The sequence below is a fragment of the Sorex fumeus genome, unplaced genomic scaffold, assembly GCF_029834395.1.
Source record: "Sorex fumeus unplaced genomic scaffold, SorFum_2.1 ptg000054l, whole genome shotgun sequence".
Taxonomy (NCBI): domain Eukaryota; kingdom Metazoa; phylum Chordata; class Mammalia; order Eulipotyphla; family Soricidae; genus Sorex; species Sorex fumeus.
This window is the reverse complement of record NW_026606111.1, coordinates 27,466,499-27,485,411: the sequence shown is the minus strand read 5'-3', so window position 1 is coordinate 27,485,411 and position 18,913 is coordinate 27,466,499. Positions and strand designations below refer to the sequence as shown.

At 46.3% G+C, this 18,913-nt stretch overlaps 1 protein-coding gene across 1 annotated transcript in view; it reads right to left on the bottom strand.

Annotated features, from left to right (window-relative positions):
- The window catches only part of LOC130033566 (coiled-coil domain-containing protein 162-like), a 62,387-nt gene that overhangs the window by 2,780 nt on the left and 40,694 nt on the right, over nt 1–18,913 (bottom strand). Inside the window, exons 9-16 of the mRNA XM_056125331.1 lie at nt 18,568–18,717; nt 17,066–17,119; nt 15,413–15,580; nt 11,979–12,131; nt 11,390–11,521; nt 8,836–8,988; nt 6,014–6,223; nt 1,776–1,893 (exon numbers count right to left, since the gene is read on the bottom strand). Of these exons, the coding sequence (XP_055981306.1) occupies nt 1,776–1,893; nt 6,014–6,223; nt 8,836–8,988; nt 11,390–11,521; nt 11,979–12,131; nt 15,413–15,580; nt 17,066–17,119; nt 18,568–18,717 (1,138 nt within the window). The remainder of the gene's footprint in view (nt 1–1,775; nt 1,894–6,013; nt 6,224–8,835; nt 8,989–11,389; nt 11,522–11,978; nt 12,132–15,412; nt 15,581–17,065; nt 17,120–18,567; nt 18,718–18,913) is intronic.

Sequence of the window (18,913 nt, the reverse complement as noted above, 5' to 3'; positions counted from 1 at the left end):
CAACTGTTTCAAAAGGTTTGGCTGTGAAAGAGGAAGAGTATCTGATGTTCTGGCTGTCCCCACAGAAAGCTGACACAGACATACAAGACTCAGGCTCTCTCCTCTAAAGTGTATTAGTGTCACTTTACAGAGAGAGGGAAGATGAAGAGTGAAGCTTAGAAGCATGGTGTCTTCTAGCCCTTGTTTCCTACCACATCTTCCATCCTGGGAACGAGGTTCCATCCACCTGCCTCCTAGCCCAATCTGTTTCTGTGTAGTGTTGATGGATACAGATGAATGCAAATTAGGATGCAGGCTCCCTATTCAAATGAAGTCCAAGAGAGTTCCCATGTATTGTGGAATCAACAAACTGTAGGATGTAATAAGCCTTTCATCTGAGAAAGCGATTCCTGATATCCTTTCCATCCCACCATGCACAGTGAAGCAAGAGGTGCCTCTAACAGAGTAATAATACCTCTGTAAGTTTAATAGGGGGCTGCTGCTGACTGGGGTTCTAGGGAAGTGCCTGTGTGTCTCACTCTGAGATTGCATTTTCCAAATTGTCTCTTAATTATTTCCAAATGAGCCCATGTAGTTGGTGAAATAACTGATTGAATTCTTACTGAGGTTGACATGTGGTGATTTGATATGACACATTAACTCCGAAAGGGATTCAGAAGAGCATGGGGTCTGGAGGCAAAGGGGAAAGTGAGAGAGAAATATCCCAGGGAAGGTGACAAACTGCTGAAGGAGTGACCGGAAGTGTTCAGGGTCAGTGACTGAAATAGGTCCCTGAAGTCCTCCATGCTCTTCCTCTTTGGCTAGTAGAGCCAGCCCTGTGGTCTGAACCCAGGCAGAAGGGTCCTTGGCTCTTTCCAATAAAACTAACATAATCTTTGTAAACCCAAGCTAACTCCATTTCGCTTGATCTTTGTATATGATCTTTTTGCCTCAAACTATTTTTTCATATTGTTTATACGGGCAAACCAAAGAAACCACAGATAGAAGATAACACACAGGCTTATGAAAATACATAATCTTCTATTGCCCAATTACATGGTGATAATATGCTTTGTGTCAGATATGCATGATTTAACTTAATCTACCTTAGAGATAGGTATTGCCATAATCCAGAGGTGCTAATCAGTCTAGCTAAGTGACAGTCAGGATTTGAATCTTGCCGTCTGACTTATCAATTAACATTGCAGGACAGGAAAAAAGAGGTTTGGTTGACTTTAATAAAATGCCAGTTGTGGTTACCAATAGTTGGTAATATTTCCAATAGTCATATCTAGGAGAGAATGCAGTCCTCATAGGGGTTGGATACTAGTGGGGATACTAAAGATATTCTGTGATCTGGCCTCTGCATCACACTGCTTGCTAGCTGCACTGTCCAGAAGGATGTTTTGATTGTTATTTCTGTAGGATTCCTAAAACCCCTTGTACCCATGAATCATCATACACTTTTTAAGCAACTCTGAGAAATGTGGTCAACAATGTTTCATGGTATTAGGATGCTTCAGAATCTAGTAAGGTACCAACATTCTTTTAAGTGGCACTACAAACATTTCTGGGAATGTTTTTTATGGTTAAAACTTTGTTGTATCGGACACTTGTCCTCCAAGTGAACTAGAGTAGAAAGTCTGGACTACTGATCAGAGTGAAATTTGTGCAATCAATATTCACGAGGAAGCAACCACTCAATAACCACTGGGCTATTATCATCACAAATTCCTCCTTCAGTTCAGACTGTGGACCCTGAGGGCTTGTTCTAGGCAGAGGAGGGGGATCCTTACCACTTGGTGAGCTCATATGAATGGACGACTGGGCATCATTAAGCTGACTTTGTAGCTCTTCCACACGCTGGAAAGCATCCAGCTTCAAGCTATGCTCCTGAGCAAGTCGGCTTCTTGTCTGAGGGAGAGAGTGTTTGGGAATCAGAGATGCTTTTTTTTGGGAGCATAGATCTAATTCCTATGGTCTTGGGAAGAGTGGCGGGCTCACCTCCCTAGGAAATCAAGTCTTAACAAAGTCCTGGTCAAGACAATACCCTTAGCTCATCCTTCTGAGAGTCAAGGATCCCAGGAAGGACAAGAGTTTCCCAAAGAGGAAAAAGTTTAGAAACCTTTCTTACTGTATTATAGTCAGTAGTTTACCCACTAAAGCTTATTTTACCAGAGGTGATGGGGAGTGCATGCACACACACACACACCACCTGAAGTATTTAGATCATCATTTCTCAACCAAGGCCATGTGGCGTGAGCCTCCAGGATATTCCCCAAAGAGCTGTAGATGAAAATCATGTCAGTAGAGGGCCAGAGTGCAAGAAAGGGAGCCAACCAGTAAGACGGAGACGAAAGAAGAAAGAAATATCAGTTGGGGGCCATGGTTGGAAAACAGGTTGAGAAACACTGTTCTAGACAAATCCATGCTCCTACTACAAGAACCCAGGGCCACTGGATAGTTTCAAGCAGAGGAAACATATTCTCTCCCAAAACTCTATGCTCAGATTCTCACCTGTGGGGGATGCTCCAAGCACTTTCCCAAGCCTGATCCAGACCTAAGTTCAAGGGAAGCCTTGTATCAGCCCCTTTGCTCTCTCATGGTCCCTGACCCATTGACCCTGGCCAAAGGATCAGAGGGACTAGGTGCATGTGTCTACATAGACCACACTGCTTATTTCCTTCAGTCTTTATTTTGATCATCTTCTCATTACTTTCTTTTTTGGGGGGGGGAGTCACACCCAGCTATGCACAGGGGTTACTCTTGGCTCTTCACTCAGGAGTTACTCCTGGTGGTGCTCAGGGGACCATATGGGATGCTGGAAATCTAACCCGGGTTGGCCGCATACAAGGCAAATGCCCTACCCACTGTGCTATCGCTCCAGCTTCTTCTCATTACTTTCTATGATGAAAATGATAATGATAGTAAGGTGTGTTTAATAGTGATCTCCTAAACTTCATTGTTCCTCCTTCACCCCAAGGTGTGACTTTAAGGGACTGGAAATTTTGTAGGTGTAAGATGGGTTAAGGACCAGCATAAAATCCAATGGCTGATGGATGTCCTTAGATGAAGAGGAGAGGGTACAACACACAGGTACTCAGAGAATGCCATACACTGAAAGAAGCAGGGATGGAAGCAAGGTGTAGTGAGAATCAAGGAGTGGCAGGATTGTAGGTGGTCCCTGGAAGCAAGGAGAGAAGCTTGGAGCAGATGATTCCATAGCGGCCTGAAGAAACCAATGCTTGATTTCATAAATTTGGCCTCCTGAACCATGAAAGGAAAAAATGGATTGATTGCTTATTGTTTATCTGGTTGCTTTTGGGGCCACATCAGGTAATGCTTGGGTTTTGTGCTCCTGACTCTGTGCTTAGGGATCACTCCTGGCAGGGCTCAGGGGACTATAAATGTTATGGGCTTGAACACAGGTTGGCCCGTGTGCAAGCCAAGCACCCTATCCACCTGTTCAGAAATGGGTTGTTTTAAAGCTACTCAGCTGGGATTGTTTTGGCAGCCCTAGGAAACAAATACACAGGCCTATGCAAACAGTCAGCCATATGTGTTTTTTTTTCCCTTTATTTTATTTTATTTTTTTTTACAGTTGTAAATTTACAATTTTTTGTGCTTTGGTTTCAATTATACAATGATCAGATACCCATCCCTCCACCAGTGCCCATTTTCCACCACCATGGATAATATCCCTCCCACCCCCATCCCCCCATCCCCCCTGTCTCTGTGGCAGGGCAATCCCCTGTGTTCTCTCTCTCCTTTTGGGTGTTGTGGTCTGCAAAAGAGGGAGCCATATGTGTTTTAAATCCTGTTCTTTCTCACGAGGTTTTCATATGGATGCTAAGGGGCGAAGTTTCATGAGTGCATAGTTGCTCCCTGCAACTGAACTTGCAATAGCTGAAGGTCTCAAAGTTAGGAAAACATTCTCATATAAACTCAACCCAAACTCTCTCTGGCTCTGGAGGATTTATGTCTAGATCCTCCTTCCCATAGATGTTATTTAGGGGAGACATAGTAAGACTCCCTGAGCCAGACTAGGAATAAATCTGTGTGGAAAAGATAAGCTACAAAACAAACGTGTAATAAAGACTTTTTTCATACAGCCTGATTCTACGTCATAGAGACCAGCCTGGTGACTTGCTTAGGCACATGACCAGTTAGGAGCAGAGCCAGACTTTGAAATCCAAGTGTGGCCATAACTATCTCCAAAGCATACCCACCTTCGTCTCAAAAATCTCAACAGCCCATGGGTGGTTAAGAGCAGTTAAGCCTCCATCCTTGTCTCCATCCTTGTGTTTTACTTGAGTTGCCTGACCAAATCCCATCCCAAATCCCATGAGCTAAAAGCATATTCGCTTCCCTGATGCTGGTAGACCACAGAAGCTCAAAGTGGCCATGGATGTGTCCAGAGTCTCCCAGCCGGAGGCCCAGAGAGTGTTTATCAGGTTGTCTGAGTTAGCATGTCTGCCCCAGCACCTATTTTTTGTTTGTTTGTTTGTTTGTTTGTTTTTTGGTGGTGGGGAAGAGGGTTGGTGCCACATCTGGCTGTGGCCAGGGCTTACTTGGGGACCATGGGAGTGCCAGGGATCAAACCCAGATCAACTGTGTGCAAGGCAAGCACCCTACCTGCTGTACTATCTCTCTGGTTTCTACAGCAAGGCTTCTTATTTGCTGAGAAATGCAATAGAAAATACCTCCAATTCACTATGTAAATTAATTGCTGGTTGTTTCACATCCTGAACCCTTTATATTGTTGCCAAATTTTTCACCACCCCTACCCTATAGGTTCCTGACATGCCACTTAAGAAGCTAGGTATAACAGGCTGCACAAATAAAGTACAGGGTTTAAGGCACTTACTTTGCCCCATATAGGGCCCCAGCTATGGCTTCTGCTGTCTCTGCACTTAAAACCCACTGTAGAGTTCTGAGCCTATTTTTTTGCATGTAGCAGTCCAATGATGCCAACACAATTTATTAAAGAGGCTTTCCTTACTCCACTTCACATTACTTGCACCTTTATCAAAGATTAGATGAGCATATGATTGAGGGGAGATGTCAGTGTATTCAATGCTGTTCCATTGGTCTGCAGTTCTGCCTTTGTTCCAGTACCATGCTGTTTTAATTATTACTGCTTTGTAGTACAGTTTGAAGTTCGGGAGGTTGATTCCTCCCATTTTCTTTTTCCCAAGAATTGCTTTAGCTATTCGTGGGGGCTTATTGTTCCATATAAATTTCAGGAGTGTTTGCTCCATTTCTTTGAAGAATGTCATGGGTATCCTTATAGGGATTGCATTGAATTTATACAATGCTTTCGGTAGTATTGCCATTTTGACAATGTTAAGTCTATGTAGCTGTTAGAAAAGATGAAGTCATGAAATTTACATAGAAGTGGTACAATATGGAAAGTATCATGCTAAGCGAAATGAGTCAGAAAGAGAGGGATAGACATAGAAAGATTGCATTCATCTGGGGGATATAAAGTAACAAAGTATGAGATTAATACCCAAGAATAGCTGAGATCAGCACCAGGAGGATTACTCCATAACTTAGAGGCCAGCCGGGTATCCTAGAGGAAAGGGCAGTTCAGATAGAGAAGGGAGCACCAAATAAAGGATGTTTGGAGGATCCTCCCAGGAGGGGAGATGTATGTCGAAAGTAGACTATGGACTGAACATGTTTGCCACTCAATGCCTCTTTTGCAGACCACAACACCCAAACGGAGAGAGAGAACACAGGGGATTGTCCTGCCACAGAGGCAGGGGGGGATGGGGGGATGGGGGTGGGAGGGATATTATCCATGGTGGTGGAAAATGGGCACTGGTGGAGGGATGGGTATCTGATCATTGTATAATTGAAACCCAAACACAAAAAATTGTAAATCTACAACTGTAAAAAAAAAATTCCTTCATAAAATAACATATTTGTAAAAAAAAAAAAATAAATAAATAAATAAATAAATAAATAAAAAACCCACTGTAACTTCAGCTCTCAGCCTCTCGATGGCTCCACCTTTCATAGGCATTACCTGACGAAGCTCTCTCTGGATTTTCTTCTGTTGCAACTGGCCCAGTTTAGAAGCCCTCTCAGCCTGCTCAGTAAGCAGCTGCAGACACTGTTCTTTGTGCTCCAAGTCTTCCAAGAGCTTCTCCATGCTGGCGGTTTTTATTAAATCCATTTGTTGCCGGTGGAGAGTTTCCTGGGTCAATCTGTGTTCAAGCTCTCTTAGCAATTGTGCCTGTGTCAAGAAAAGGTCAGAGGTTTTCTTCTCAGCAGAAGGCAGGGAATGGAAAGTTAGCACACCTGATTGCCCTCTCCTCTTAGGGGCTCAGGGTCTGGGCTGTGTAGGATGACCTTGGGCTCAGGGTGGTGCTGCCCATTGCTGTGACTGCCATCATCAAGACCGTCTATATTAATCAGGGTGGCATTCAGATTTATCAGGATGGCATAGAAAAACCAGAGAAAGATTATACAGATTTAGATCATCCTCAGAAATTATTTTATTTTGGGAGGTTGGGGGTAAAGGAGGTGATAGAGACTTGGCAGTCTTGGCTCTGTTGTGCTCTTGGGCCATTTCTTTCTCTTTTTTGGTGGGGGAATTTTTTCTTTTATTTTATAAAGTGTTCACAATAATCTATTACATTCAATATTCCAACACCAATCCCACCACCATTACACCTTTCTGTCACCATTGTTTCAAATTTTCCCACCACCACCCAAGTCTGCGCTTAAGGCAGATCCTAAATAATTTATTTGGTATTGCTTGTTATGAATAGTCCATTAAAAATAATTCAAAAAAGTTTTCTTAAAAGGAAAATGTGTGAAGATTGTTGTGTCTCACCCTGGAGCCATTAAGCCCTTGTATAAGAGGTTGCTAACATGTTGTTACATGTTGAGCTTTGTGTGCTAATATTTATTTATTTATTTATTATTGAGATTGATTGCCTTCTCCCTTACACCCCATCAAATGTGTGCTACTCTTGGTACATCAGTATAGTAGAGTATGAAATCTTGTGTGGCCATGTGCTCCAGGAATTCTAAAATTTTATTTAATTTAATTTATTTTTGTTTTTATGGATCACACTCTGCGATGTGCAGGGGTTATTCCTGGCTTTGTGCTCAGGAATTACACCTGGCAGTGCTTAAAGGGCCATATGGGATGCTGGGAATGGAATCCGGGTTGGCCGCATGCAAGGCAAACACCCTATCCTTTGTACTATCACTCCAGTCTCGAAATTCTAAAATTTTAATTAGGCTGATAAAACTGGAAATGACTTTGGGGTCTGGAGGCATCTCTGCAGCTTGTGGCTCTCTTCTGAAATTTATTTGTGTGTCTCTAGGTCATGGCCGATAATGAGCTTATATGGCACTAGAGACAGTTTGTGTCTTTCACGCTGATGGAAAGACAGGGAAATGGGAGCAGGGGGGGGGGGAGTTTTCCATTTCTTGGCCACTTCTGGTGTTGCTCAGGGGACCACATACAGTGGTGCAAATTGAACCAGGTCACACCCGCAGCCTCATGCTAAGCAAATATCTAAACCTTTGTACTATCCCTCTGACTCCCAGAAATTACTTCACTGAAAAATTAGTAATCAAAGAAACCTTTTCTGTGGGGCTTGAGGGTGGGCTTTGGGCCACACTCAGCAGTGTTTAGGGTTATTCCTGCAACAGTGCTGCAGAGGCTTTTCTCCAGGTGCTGGTTGGGGGACCACATGGTGCTGGGGATGTTGATCAGGGCTCCCACATACAAGGCTTGCACTCTCACCTGTCAAGCTATCTCCCCAGTTTAAGAGATAAAGCTGTCAAGGCAGGACAAACATCCCTTCCTGCTCATATGATACATGCAACCCCCCACCCCAACCCCAACCCCTGGGTAACCCTTAGCTCATATATAAATTTTTACTCGGTTGCATTTACTCTAGGATTTACGGTCATGGAAACTCTCTATACATATGTAATTTGAATCTGGGCATCCTTCTGCCTAATGTGAATTTGCTCAATCAGATTGAGAAGAATCGAAAGGAATGAGAGAATTTGCCCCTACACACCAGGCAGGCCACTGAGAATGGCACTTCATAGCAACATCAAATGCTTTGTTGTTTTTATTTTTTTAAAAAAACACCAAAGTTTGATGGCAATATGCATATTAGCTTATGAATCAAATAGCTGAGGATATTTTTCATCCTTGGTCTTGGAACCTTTATCCTGCTGTGCCTGTGGAGACAGAGTGATGTAATACAGGCAAAGAGGAGGGAGGCTCTATTCTTGTCTCTGCCTTGATTGCCAAAATAAGTTTTAGGAAGGCATATTCCACATGGTTAAAAAGGGAAAAGAGGGCTGGAGAGATAGCACAGGGGTTAAGGAGCTTGCCTTGCATCTAGTTGGGCTTGGTTCAATCCTTGGCTTCCCAGTTGATCCTTTGAGCACCACCAAGAGTGACCCCTGAGCACAGAGCCAGGAGTAAGCCCTAAGCACTTCTGGGTGTGGACCCCAAACCAGCCTCTGCCCCAAATAAAAGATCCTTAGAGAAACACACACATACACACACACACACACTCACATGAACATACATACACACACACACACACACACCACAATCTGCATTGTATACAATAGTTTATACCATCTTAGCCAAATTCTTTTAAGAACAAATATCTTTTGGTCACTGTCCTTGGTTTCTGGATGGGACAGGATGGAGGATAAGGGAAGCCAAGAGCCTGGCAGCTTTTTCTGGCCATGCCATCTGCTGGGGAGTTCTGGTAACCCTTTTGGGTTGCAGTTTCCAAACATCCTTAGGGCTATGCGGAGCTTATGAGAGGAGAGGAAGTAGAGAAGTTCTGAGGTCCCTACCTGATCTTCCTGTTGCTTGAGAGTCCTCACGTTCTCAGCCTGAGCCCTGGCCAGGGCCTGCCTCAGAGCCAGCAACTGCTGACGAAACAGGAGCGCCTCCTGCTCTGCCATCAGCTTCACACGCAAACACTCCTTTCTGCTTTCAACAGCTTCCTGCGAACATGTGAACATACCAAGATCAAAATGCCCCCGTTTCCGAACAGTGTCTACATGGGTGGGGTTTGTTTGTAGGGAGGAAGGGGTAGGACACAACCAGCTGTTCTGAGGGCATTCTCCTGGCTCTGCACTTGGGAATCACTCCTGGCTATGCCCAGGGGACCATATGTGGTGCTTGCAATTGAACCAGATGGGCCAGGTATGAGGCAAGTGCCTGACTGTATCTCCAACCTCTACACATTTTAAACTTTTTACAACTCTGATCTAAATCAGAGCTTCTTAAACTTTTTCCACTCACCACTTCTTTTATTTTCAAAATGAGTTTTTAATCTTAGTGATTTACAATACTGCTCACCATGGGGTTACTTTTCAAGAAAACATTTATTAGGGCACTGTAATTTACAAAGTAATTCACAGTTGAGATTTAGGCATAGAATGTTTGAATATTAACCCCATAGCCAGTGTCAATTTCCCTATACTTATGTCCCCATTTTCTCTTTCACCCACCTGCCTGCCTTCTTGACATGCCCATCTTAAAGTTTGGTTGTTGTAGCTTGGATCTCATGCTTTTGATTTTTTTGGGTTCTGTGTTCAATCAGATAGATATATCACACTCTACACCCCCTGAGGCCTGGCACTCCTGTCTCCTGCCTCAATTACCTCCTCCACTTGTTACTCCCCCCCTCCCTCAGTTACTTTCCTTCCCTCCTAGGGTTTCACTCATACAATGTGCCAATACCACACCCTCCACCAGACTGCCTTCTTCCCTCCTCCACTGTTCCAGCCCCTTACCACCTTAGAAATGTGTATGTGATCCCAGGTACAAAGGTGTATAAAATAGATTTTTAAACCAAGCATTCATTGATAATAAATCACACAATTTTTTTTTTTTTTTTTTTGCTTTTTGGGTCAGACCCGTCGATGCTCAGGGGTTACTCCTGACTTTACACTCAGGAATCACTACTGGCGGTGCTTGGGAAACCATATGGGATGCTGGGAATCGAACCCAGGTCAGCGGCATGCAAGGCAAATGCCCTACCCGCTGTGCTCCAGCCCCCACACAAAATTTTTTAATTTGAAAACTATTTGAGCCATACCAGCAGTGCTCTAGGCTTACTTATGATGTTTTCTTGGTTTGGTTGGTTTGTTTTGGGGCTACATTCTGCATTGCTCAGGGCGGACTCCTGGCTCTGTACTCAGGGATAACTCCTAGTGAATCTCGAGGACCACTCCTAATAATCCTTAGCATCATATATACTCGGGATCTTATGTGGTGCTGAGGATCATAGCCAGGTTGACCGTATTTAAGGCAAGCACTTTACCCACTCTACTATCTCTTTCCAGCCCCCTGGCATAAACCTTTACAAAAAACACTTATTCTAGTTCAGGTGATATTCCAGTGGTGCTGATATCGATGGTCTTGGTGTTCAGTTACCTCATCTCTCCTCCACCAAAGAGTCCAAGTCACTTCTAGTCTACTACTAGAACATTTTTTAAAAACTGCACTGTAGCACTGTTGTCCCATGGGCAGTAACATCTCCATTGTGAGACTTGTTACTGTTTTTGGCATATCAAATACGTCACGGGTAGCTTGCCAGGCTCTGCCGTGCGGGCGGGATACTCTTGGTAGCTTGCCGGGCTCTGAAGAGGGATGGAGGAATCGAACCCGGGTCAGCCACATGCAACCCTACCTGCTGTGCTACCGCTCCAGCCCCTCCTTTGTAACCCTCCCCTTTACCTTCCCCTATAACCCTCCCCTGTAACCTTCCCCCCAAACATCCCCCCAATATCCTCTCCCACAAACCTACCCCTATAATTCCCCACAACCATCCTCCTATAAGCTTCCCCTTTACCCTCCCCTGTAACCCTCCCTTTTAAAAACTAAGTTTAAGAAATTTATGTAACTCCATGTGGGGTAGCAATTCACACTTTAAGAAGCTGGGATCTAAATCACCACTGAGTTCCTGCAGGTCCCCACCTCCAGGACTGGAAGACAGACTTTCAGAATCAGTAAGTGAGAGTTTCCCAGCAGCGTTGGTTTCAAGTTCCCTTCCAGCACTTTCCAGGCACTGTTTTGCAACTTCACTTTCCTCCACCATGTTTTTTTTTTTCATCTGCAATATTTTGGCAAAGCTGCCTCAAGCTCAATGTGGTCTCCCACCACTCTCCATTTCCCTCCTGCTAAGCTCCCGGATCTGCACTCCCTGTTAATGCTTTGCCATCTGCTGTGTGGCGGCTCTTTCTTTTCTCCTCCAGGATGCGCAGACATGGAAAATCCCCCAACTGTTGGCTGCTTTGAGATCACAGGTCTTGCCACCTGCCACAGATGGGTGTAGCCACCGCAGCTGTGGGTGCTGCTCCCCCTCCCCTGCCTAGGCCCCCCTTCCTAGGGACTCACCTTCTGTGCCCTGCTCAGCTGGCCCTGGAAACGTGCCTGCTGCACAGCCAGCCGCCAGTGGCCCAGGCTCCTCCTTTTGCTCACCACGCCTGCCAGGCGGCTGTCATCCTTCTCCAGTGTCCACGGCTGCTCCTTTCAGGAAGACCCACTGTCAGAAAAGGCATCCTCCAGCCCTTTTCCAGGACCCTAACATCTGAATGTTGGAGTCCTGGAACGCAGATGACTCCATTGAGCCCCAGAGTCCTTTTAATTTTTTTATTGGGGAACACACCTGGCAGTGCTCAGGGGCTCTTTCTGGCTCCATGCTCAGGAGTGAGCCCTGATAGTGCTCCAGGACTCACATGTGTCTCAGGGGACTGAACTGGGGTTGGCCACATGCAAGGCAAGAGCCAACCTCCCCCCCCCCCCCAACAACAACAACATTTTTGATATCAACTCCCAGCCTGCAACGTCTCAGATGTTCCCAGCCGTTTTCAGTGCTGATGTAATACTTTCTTAGGGAAAATGGCCTGAATGCCAACAGAGTGGGCGGTGGGGTGAGGAGCTGGGAGGAAAGGCTGGCAGCCCACCACAAAGGGCAGTCACGTACTTTGGCTGCGTTTTCTTTCGTTGCTTCATCAGGTCTGGCTGAGCCCCATTTTTCCTTGAGGCCCTTCAAATGGTCAATCCCTTCTGTCCTCACTTCGCCGATGAGCTCACACACTTTCTGGATCAAATGCAGCTGATTCTCGTCCAGTTTCTCCTGCACATTGCAGACTCAAGTTCAGGAAGGGCGGTGGGGGTAGTCATTTTGGCATCCCAAGCCCAACTTTCAGAAATGATCTCACATTCCAGCAGCATCCACCCCAACAGCAATTCCATCCCATATGGTGGGGAAATCTCATGGGGAGAGCAGGGCGTTTGTGTTGCCTTGGTCCTCAGGGACCCATCGTGTGGACACTGCTAGAGGCCAGACTGGGCAGGCAGATACCAGTGTGGCAGAGTAGAGGTCAAATGTGGAAGATACAATTGTGTCCCTTTCCCCAAAGGGTTAGAAGGGAATTTAAACTAGGCTTTTGGACTGTTGGGTTGAGTCAGCAGAATCTGAGCAGATCCAACACTGTGCATTAGTCACTAATAAGGAACTCCATTAAAAATAGATGGAAAGAGGAAGGAACCCAGTGGGCCACTTTCCGTTTTTGCAGAAATGCAGTAACAAAAGGGCCAGTTCTGAATGGTTTATGGAGTTAATTGGCTTAGGGAGAAATAGCTTGATCACTGCTCAGTGCAACTGGAAACCCAGCCACCTTGGGGGAGGGGAAGTGGAGGAAGTCCTCTCATTTTGGACCCACTTCTCTGGAAAGGCAAGCAGGATAGTGTGGGCACACAGTTTTGGGGAGCCTGGAGGTTAGAATAGAGATTTGTTGCTCTGGGGGCCTGTGTTCAACTGGGATAAGTGGAAACTTCACTTTTTGTCTCAGATTCTAACAAGGTAAAAAGAACATGAGAAAAATCAATAGTCTCATACTTCAGAGATAGTTTTGTAAGTTTCAACTGTATGCCCACCTTTCTCTCCTAGCATCAGTCCTATGCATTTTGGTTTTGGTCTTTTGTTTGATCCTTTACGGTCTGTGTACTTCGTGAACTTTCCACAAGTGAGAAGAAAACTCTGGTGACCGAATAGCACAGTAGCTTAGGGTACCTGCCTTGCAAGCGTCTGGTCATGAGTTCAAATCTCCAGTGCTCTTTATACGTCAAGCACAATCCTGGAAGATCTGCAGTCTGTGACCCCCCAATGCCATACTCAACTTCCAGATGCACCACAGCCAGCTGTGTGTGAGTGCCACGAAGGGATGCAACTCCCAGCAAGCATCTCAACTTAAAAAAGAAGTGCCAGCTGGTTCAACCCTTTTGGAAAACAGTATGGACGACTCTCAAAAAATTAAAAATTGAGCTCCCATTTGACCCAGCAATACCACTCCTGGGAATATACCCCAGAGAGGCTAAAATGTATAGTCGAAGTGACATCTGCAATTGTTTGTTCATTGCAGCACTCTTTACAATAGCCAGAAACTGGAAGAAACCTGAATGCCCAAGAACAGATGACTGGTTAAAGAAACTTTGGTACATCTACACAATGGAGTACTATGTAGCAGTTAGAAAAAATGAAGTCACGAAATTTACATACAAGTGGTACTACATGGAAAATATTATGCTAAGCGAAATGAGTCAGAAAGAGAGGGACAGACATAGAAAGACTGCATTTATCTGGGTAACATAAAGTAACAAAATAAGAGACTAACACCCAAGAACAGCTGTGATAAATACCAGGTTGTTCACTCCATGGCTTAGAGGCCAGCTGCACACTCTAGGGTAAGGGCAGCTTGGATAGAGAAGGGAGCACCAAATAAAGGGTGCTGGGAAGATCTGCCCAGGATGGGAGATGCCTGCTGAAAGTAGTCTATGGACCGAACATGATTGCCACCCAATGTCTCTTCTGCAGACCACAGCACCCAAAAGGAGAGATAGAACAAAAGGGAGTGCCCTGCCACAGAGGCAGGGTGGGATGGGGGATGGGGGGGTGGGAGGGATACTGGGATTGGTGGGGGTGGAGAATGGGCACTGGTGGTGGGATGGGTACTCGATCATTGTATAAGTGAAACCCAAGCACAACAATTTGTAAGTCTACAACTGTACCTCATGGTGTTTCACTAATAATAATAATAATAAAAAAAAAAGAAGTGCCAGCACTTTGGCTAGCAAGTGCAATTTCTGTCGAGCACATCTCTGCAGCTAAAGGAGTGCGGCGAGTGTGCGAACACTGTGACCTGCTGTGGCATGCCAGTGAGCACTATAGTCAGGTGTGTGTGTGTGTGTGTGTGTGTGTGTGTGTGTGTGCTGATCCCTGGTCAAATAACATCAACAACAACAATGAAGGAAAGGGGGAGGGAATCCAAACAAAGTCACTACAAAGAGAAAAAAAAAAAAACAGGAGAAGCTAGAGAGAGAGCTCAGTGGGCTGAAGGCAGCTGTATATGCAGGAAGCCCCAGCACGATTGGGTGTGGCCCCCAAACCAAAAATCAAGGAAGGCATCTCCAGTCTTCTCTGGAACAAGCAGGTCAAGGGCAGTGCTCTCTAAGTAACAAGTCCAGGATTCATGATGGGACACACCAGGGGAGAGAGAGAGAGGAGGACCTAGAGTGGCTGGCTGGGAGGCATCCAACAGCAGGGAAGGGACTGTGAACACTGTAGCCAGGCATGTGTGTGTGTGTGTGTGTATGTATGAAGGTGGTGGTTGAATTTTTACCAAAATTCATGCTTGTTGGGGCCACTGGACAGGCTCCTTGAGGTTCATTTCAAGCCGGAGAAGTTTGTCTTTTCAGTTTCTCTTTTGTTTTTGAGCCACAGCTGTCAGGGTTCAATGCTCAGAGGTCGTTCGTGGGAGCACTCAGGGGAACTGACCATGAGTGCTGGGGACTGATCTCCCACATGCAGCATGGGCATGTGCTTAGCCTGTTGAGTTTTTTCTCTGGCCCTGTGTTTTCTGTCTTACTTGGACATCATGATAGGGCTCCCCTGTTCTGGGAGCACCCCGTCCCCCTGGAGGGAACTTGACTGACCGGTCAGTGGCTCCCTGACTTGGGTTTGGGAGACAGGCAGGTGCTACTGGAGGGTTGGAAAACTCTGGTTCTGAGTCTGCAACTCCCAAGATGCCTACAGTTGTCTGCACTGCTGCCTCTGACCCAGGGCCCTTGAGCTCTCCTTGCTGTGCTCACCAGGCAGAAGCACAGGAGAAGAGACTGAAGTGGCTAAGCAGAGACCCCTTCCCTCAACCATGGCTACTGCCACTGAAACAGCCAGGGCCAGTGATTCCCAAACCATGATGTATTGTGGTAAAATCATGACAACTCATGGATGACTTAACTCTTCAGCAAAAGCTGAGCACTGGCACATTCTTGGGTCCGAGGAGATCTTATTCCCACAAATGGCCACAAGTGCAACTGCTGTGGGGTCGGGTATGCCTTGTGGCTCCTCCAACTTACTTTTATGTGCAAACACATCGTGAACAAAGCTCGGACCAGTCCTTCATATTCTTCTTGGACTTCTTTCCTAATCTGCATTTTGAGATTCAGATTCTCCTCTTCCAAATCTGTGAGGCGGGCTCTCAGAGCAGTGATTTCCATGATCATACTATGACTGAGCTCTGCAACCTAGGTGTATATATTGAACGATAATATTTCACACACATACAATATTATAATTAAATAGAAATGCCTATTAAAATAATTAGATAGAATATATTTAATTAAATAATAAATATGAATGTTACTATGCACACATACACACACACAAAGACACATATATAGGATGGAGGCCCACACCACACAGTGATTGGGGATTGCTTCTTGTGGTGCTTGGGAGATCATGTGGTGTTGAGATCAAACCTAGGGTTCTCACATGCAAAGCAAGCACTCTTGTCCTTTGAGCTATCATTCCTGTCCAGAAATGCATTTTTTTTGTTTCTTTGGGGGCCACATCAAACCCAGGGGTACCAAGTCTAGTCCTGTCTCTGTATTTAGAGATCACTCCTGGTAGTGCATGGGGGATCATATGGGGTGCTGGCAATTGAGCCAGGGTTAGCCACATGCAAGGAAATCACCTTAACTGCCATTCTATCTCTCTGGTCCCCAAGTATATATTTTCAAATAAAAAATGATTCAGGTATTCCAGACAGGTTTAATGCCAAACTTACAAAACAGCTCTTTCTGTTAGTATTTTTTTTGGAGGGAGGGGTCACACCTGGCTATGCACAGGCTCTGCACTCAGAAATTACCCCTGGCAGTGCTCAGGGGACCATATGGGATGCTGGGAATCGAAGCCAGGTCAGCTGTGGCAAGACAAATGCCCTACCCACTGTGCTACCACTCCAACCCCTTTCTGTCAGTATTGAACATGCACTTTTATTTTGACTCTAACAAAGAAACTGAATTCCTGTGGGACAAATGGGGGTGGACGAATCTAAAGGGGCTCACAGATTCCAGAATGATCCCCGACACGGAGCCAGTGACCAGTAAAGAGCTGCTGGATGATCCCAGGAGACTCTCCACACACAGCAATGTCGTTTTCACCCTGACCCGGCCCCATCTCTAAATTTGCCCCACCTCACTCCTTAATCTACACCTCTCTCCCCTGGGATGTACTTTCACTGTCCTCAAAGGAAACAAATAATTTTAGCAACAACAACACAAAGGAAAAAAACAGAAACAGGTCCTGAGTGATAGTGCAGACTATAGTGCACTTGCCTTGCATCGTATATAGTCCCCTGAGCCCATTAGGAGTGATTCCTGAATGCATTGCCAGGAGTTAGCCCTGAGCTTGCTGAGTGTGGTCCAAATAAACAAACAAACAACATCAACAAAGTAAAACACAGATGCTATCCAAAAATGAAAACACAAAAAAATCCTTCATTGCTTCCTAAAGATGAAACCTCCAGTGCACCTTCAACGAATCCCATTCCTTGGGGCCGGAGACAAGCTTGACAAGTCAGAGCCCATGCTTTGATGTCTGGACCCACACCCGGGTGAGCACTGGGGTGGCCTTCAAATAAAACTAAGCAAAGAAGTCCCATTTCTGACCCATGAGGGAGGATGGCTGGAGACAGGGCAGAGAGACCTGTCTGGCAACAGGTGACCCACCTGACTCGCATCATCTCCAGGCGGATTCTGACCTCTTCGACTAACAGCCAGTTCCTACGGAGGAAACACAATGCACGAACAACGGGTTTTGTTCTCCTAACCATGCCTCCTATTGCAGACCCCTCTGGTTTGTGTGAAGGGACCACTCATTTGAGATTCACGGTTCCACCTGGAGCCCAGACAGTGCTTGCTGTCCCTTTGAGTCTTGAGGGTGCCCCCACACCACCATCAGCTTCCAGCAGCCACACTGATTAGACGCCTTAGCAGGGAGAAGCCAGCCTAGGGGAAGAGCCCAGACACATGCTCTGCCCTTTGTTTTGTGGTTGGTGTGTGGCACAGGGAATATTTCAAGCATGCTCAGGGGCTGGGGGACCATTCCTGTCATTCTTAGGCAACCCAGCTGGTGCTTCAGTGCAAGGTTCAAGGATGTGGTGCTGCTCGGGCCCTGTGATGGCGGTGCTAGGGAACTCCAGCTGTACCTGGTAATATTTGGGGGACCTCATGGTGCTGGGGATTGTATCAGGTCTGGTGAGTGCTAGGTATGTGCCTTAACTCTGTACCATCTCTTGACCCTCCCTTTTGGGGGGGGGGGGGTAGGGGTTGGTGTTTATGTCACATTTAGCTGTGCTCAGGGACCATATGGGTGCTGAGGATCAGTTCTGGGTCAGCAGCATGCAAAGCAGGCACCCTCTCCACTGTACTATCTCTCCAGTCCCTCTCTTTGACCTTTCAGAAGTCTGATTGTTTTCAACCCCTCACACGGGGATAAGAGTGATACTATAGGGGCTGGAGTTATAATATAGTGGGTAGGGCATTTGCCTTGCATGTGGCCGATTCGGGTTTGATTCCCAGCATCCCATATGGTCCCTCGAGCACCATCAGGAGTTATTCCTGAGTACATGAGCCAGGAGTAACCCCTGTGCATTACTGAGTGTGACCCAAAAATAAAAAAAAAAAAGAGTGATACTACAGCAGGTAGGCCTTTTATGTAGCAGACTCAGATTTGATCCTCAGCACCCCATATGGTCCCCTGAGCCCTCCAGGAATGATCCTTGACTACAGAGCCAGGAGTAAGCTCTGAACATGCTGGGGGTGGGGCAGGGAGATCAAATCCTCACACTTGTCCTAGTAACACACACAAATGACATGGAACCTCTGAGGATTCTATCGCAAAACAGTATGTGACCTAGGACCTAGGACCGGAGAAGTGACCTTCGGATTACACCAGTGGGGTGTGATTTCCAGGAAGTCTCACCCGTGACTGGGTGTCCTGAAAACAGCCTCTCGGGGGCCCTCACTTCCTGCCCAGACCACGCCCCCATTGACTGATTTGGGCTGAGGGTGGGACATTGAGCCACAGGACAGGCAACGTGGAGTATGCTCCTTCACCTTAGCTCCTGCCTGGAAACCCCTCTCCCAGACCTCTGCTCCTCCTCGGAGGCCCCCTGGACCCCTTGCCCTGCTCCTTCCCCATCACAGTCCTGGTCTCCCTGGGCATGTACTTGCTCCTTGCGACACAGCTGCTGACGGACGTGCTCCAACACGTGCTCATAACACATGGAGTAGGTCTCAAAGTTGCTGCGTTCTCTTGCCATCACCTCACCACCCAGGGAAAGGAGGCAGGCCTCGAGGTGGTCTTTCCTGAAAGAGATCTGGACAGGAAGGGGACAGAGTTCACTGAAGTGCCTTCAGGGTGACAACGCACCAACGCCCTCACTGCTGAGCCCCTGTGCTTCAGCTCTCAGACCGGCTCCACCTCTTTCAGAAAACTATCAGCTCCAGCCTCCCGAGCCTTTTTCTAGGGTCTGCATTGAAGAGCATCAGGGTCAGGGATGAGAGTATGAATGA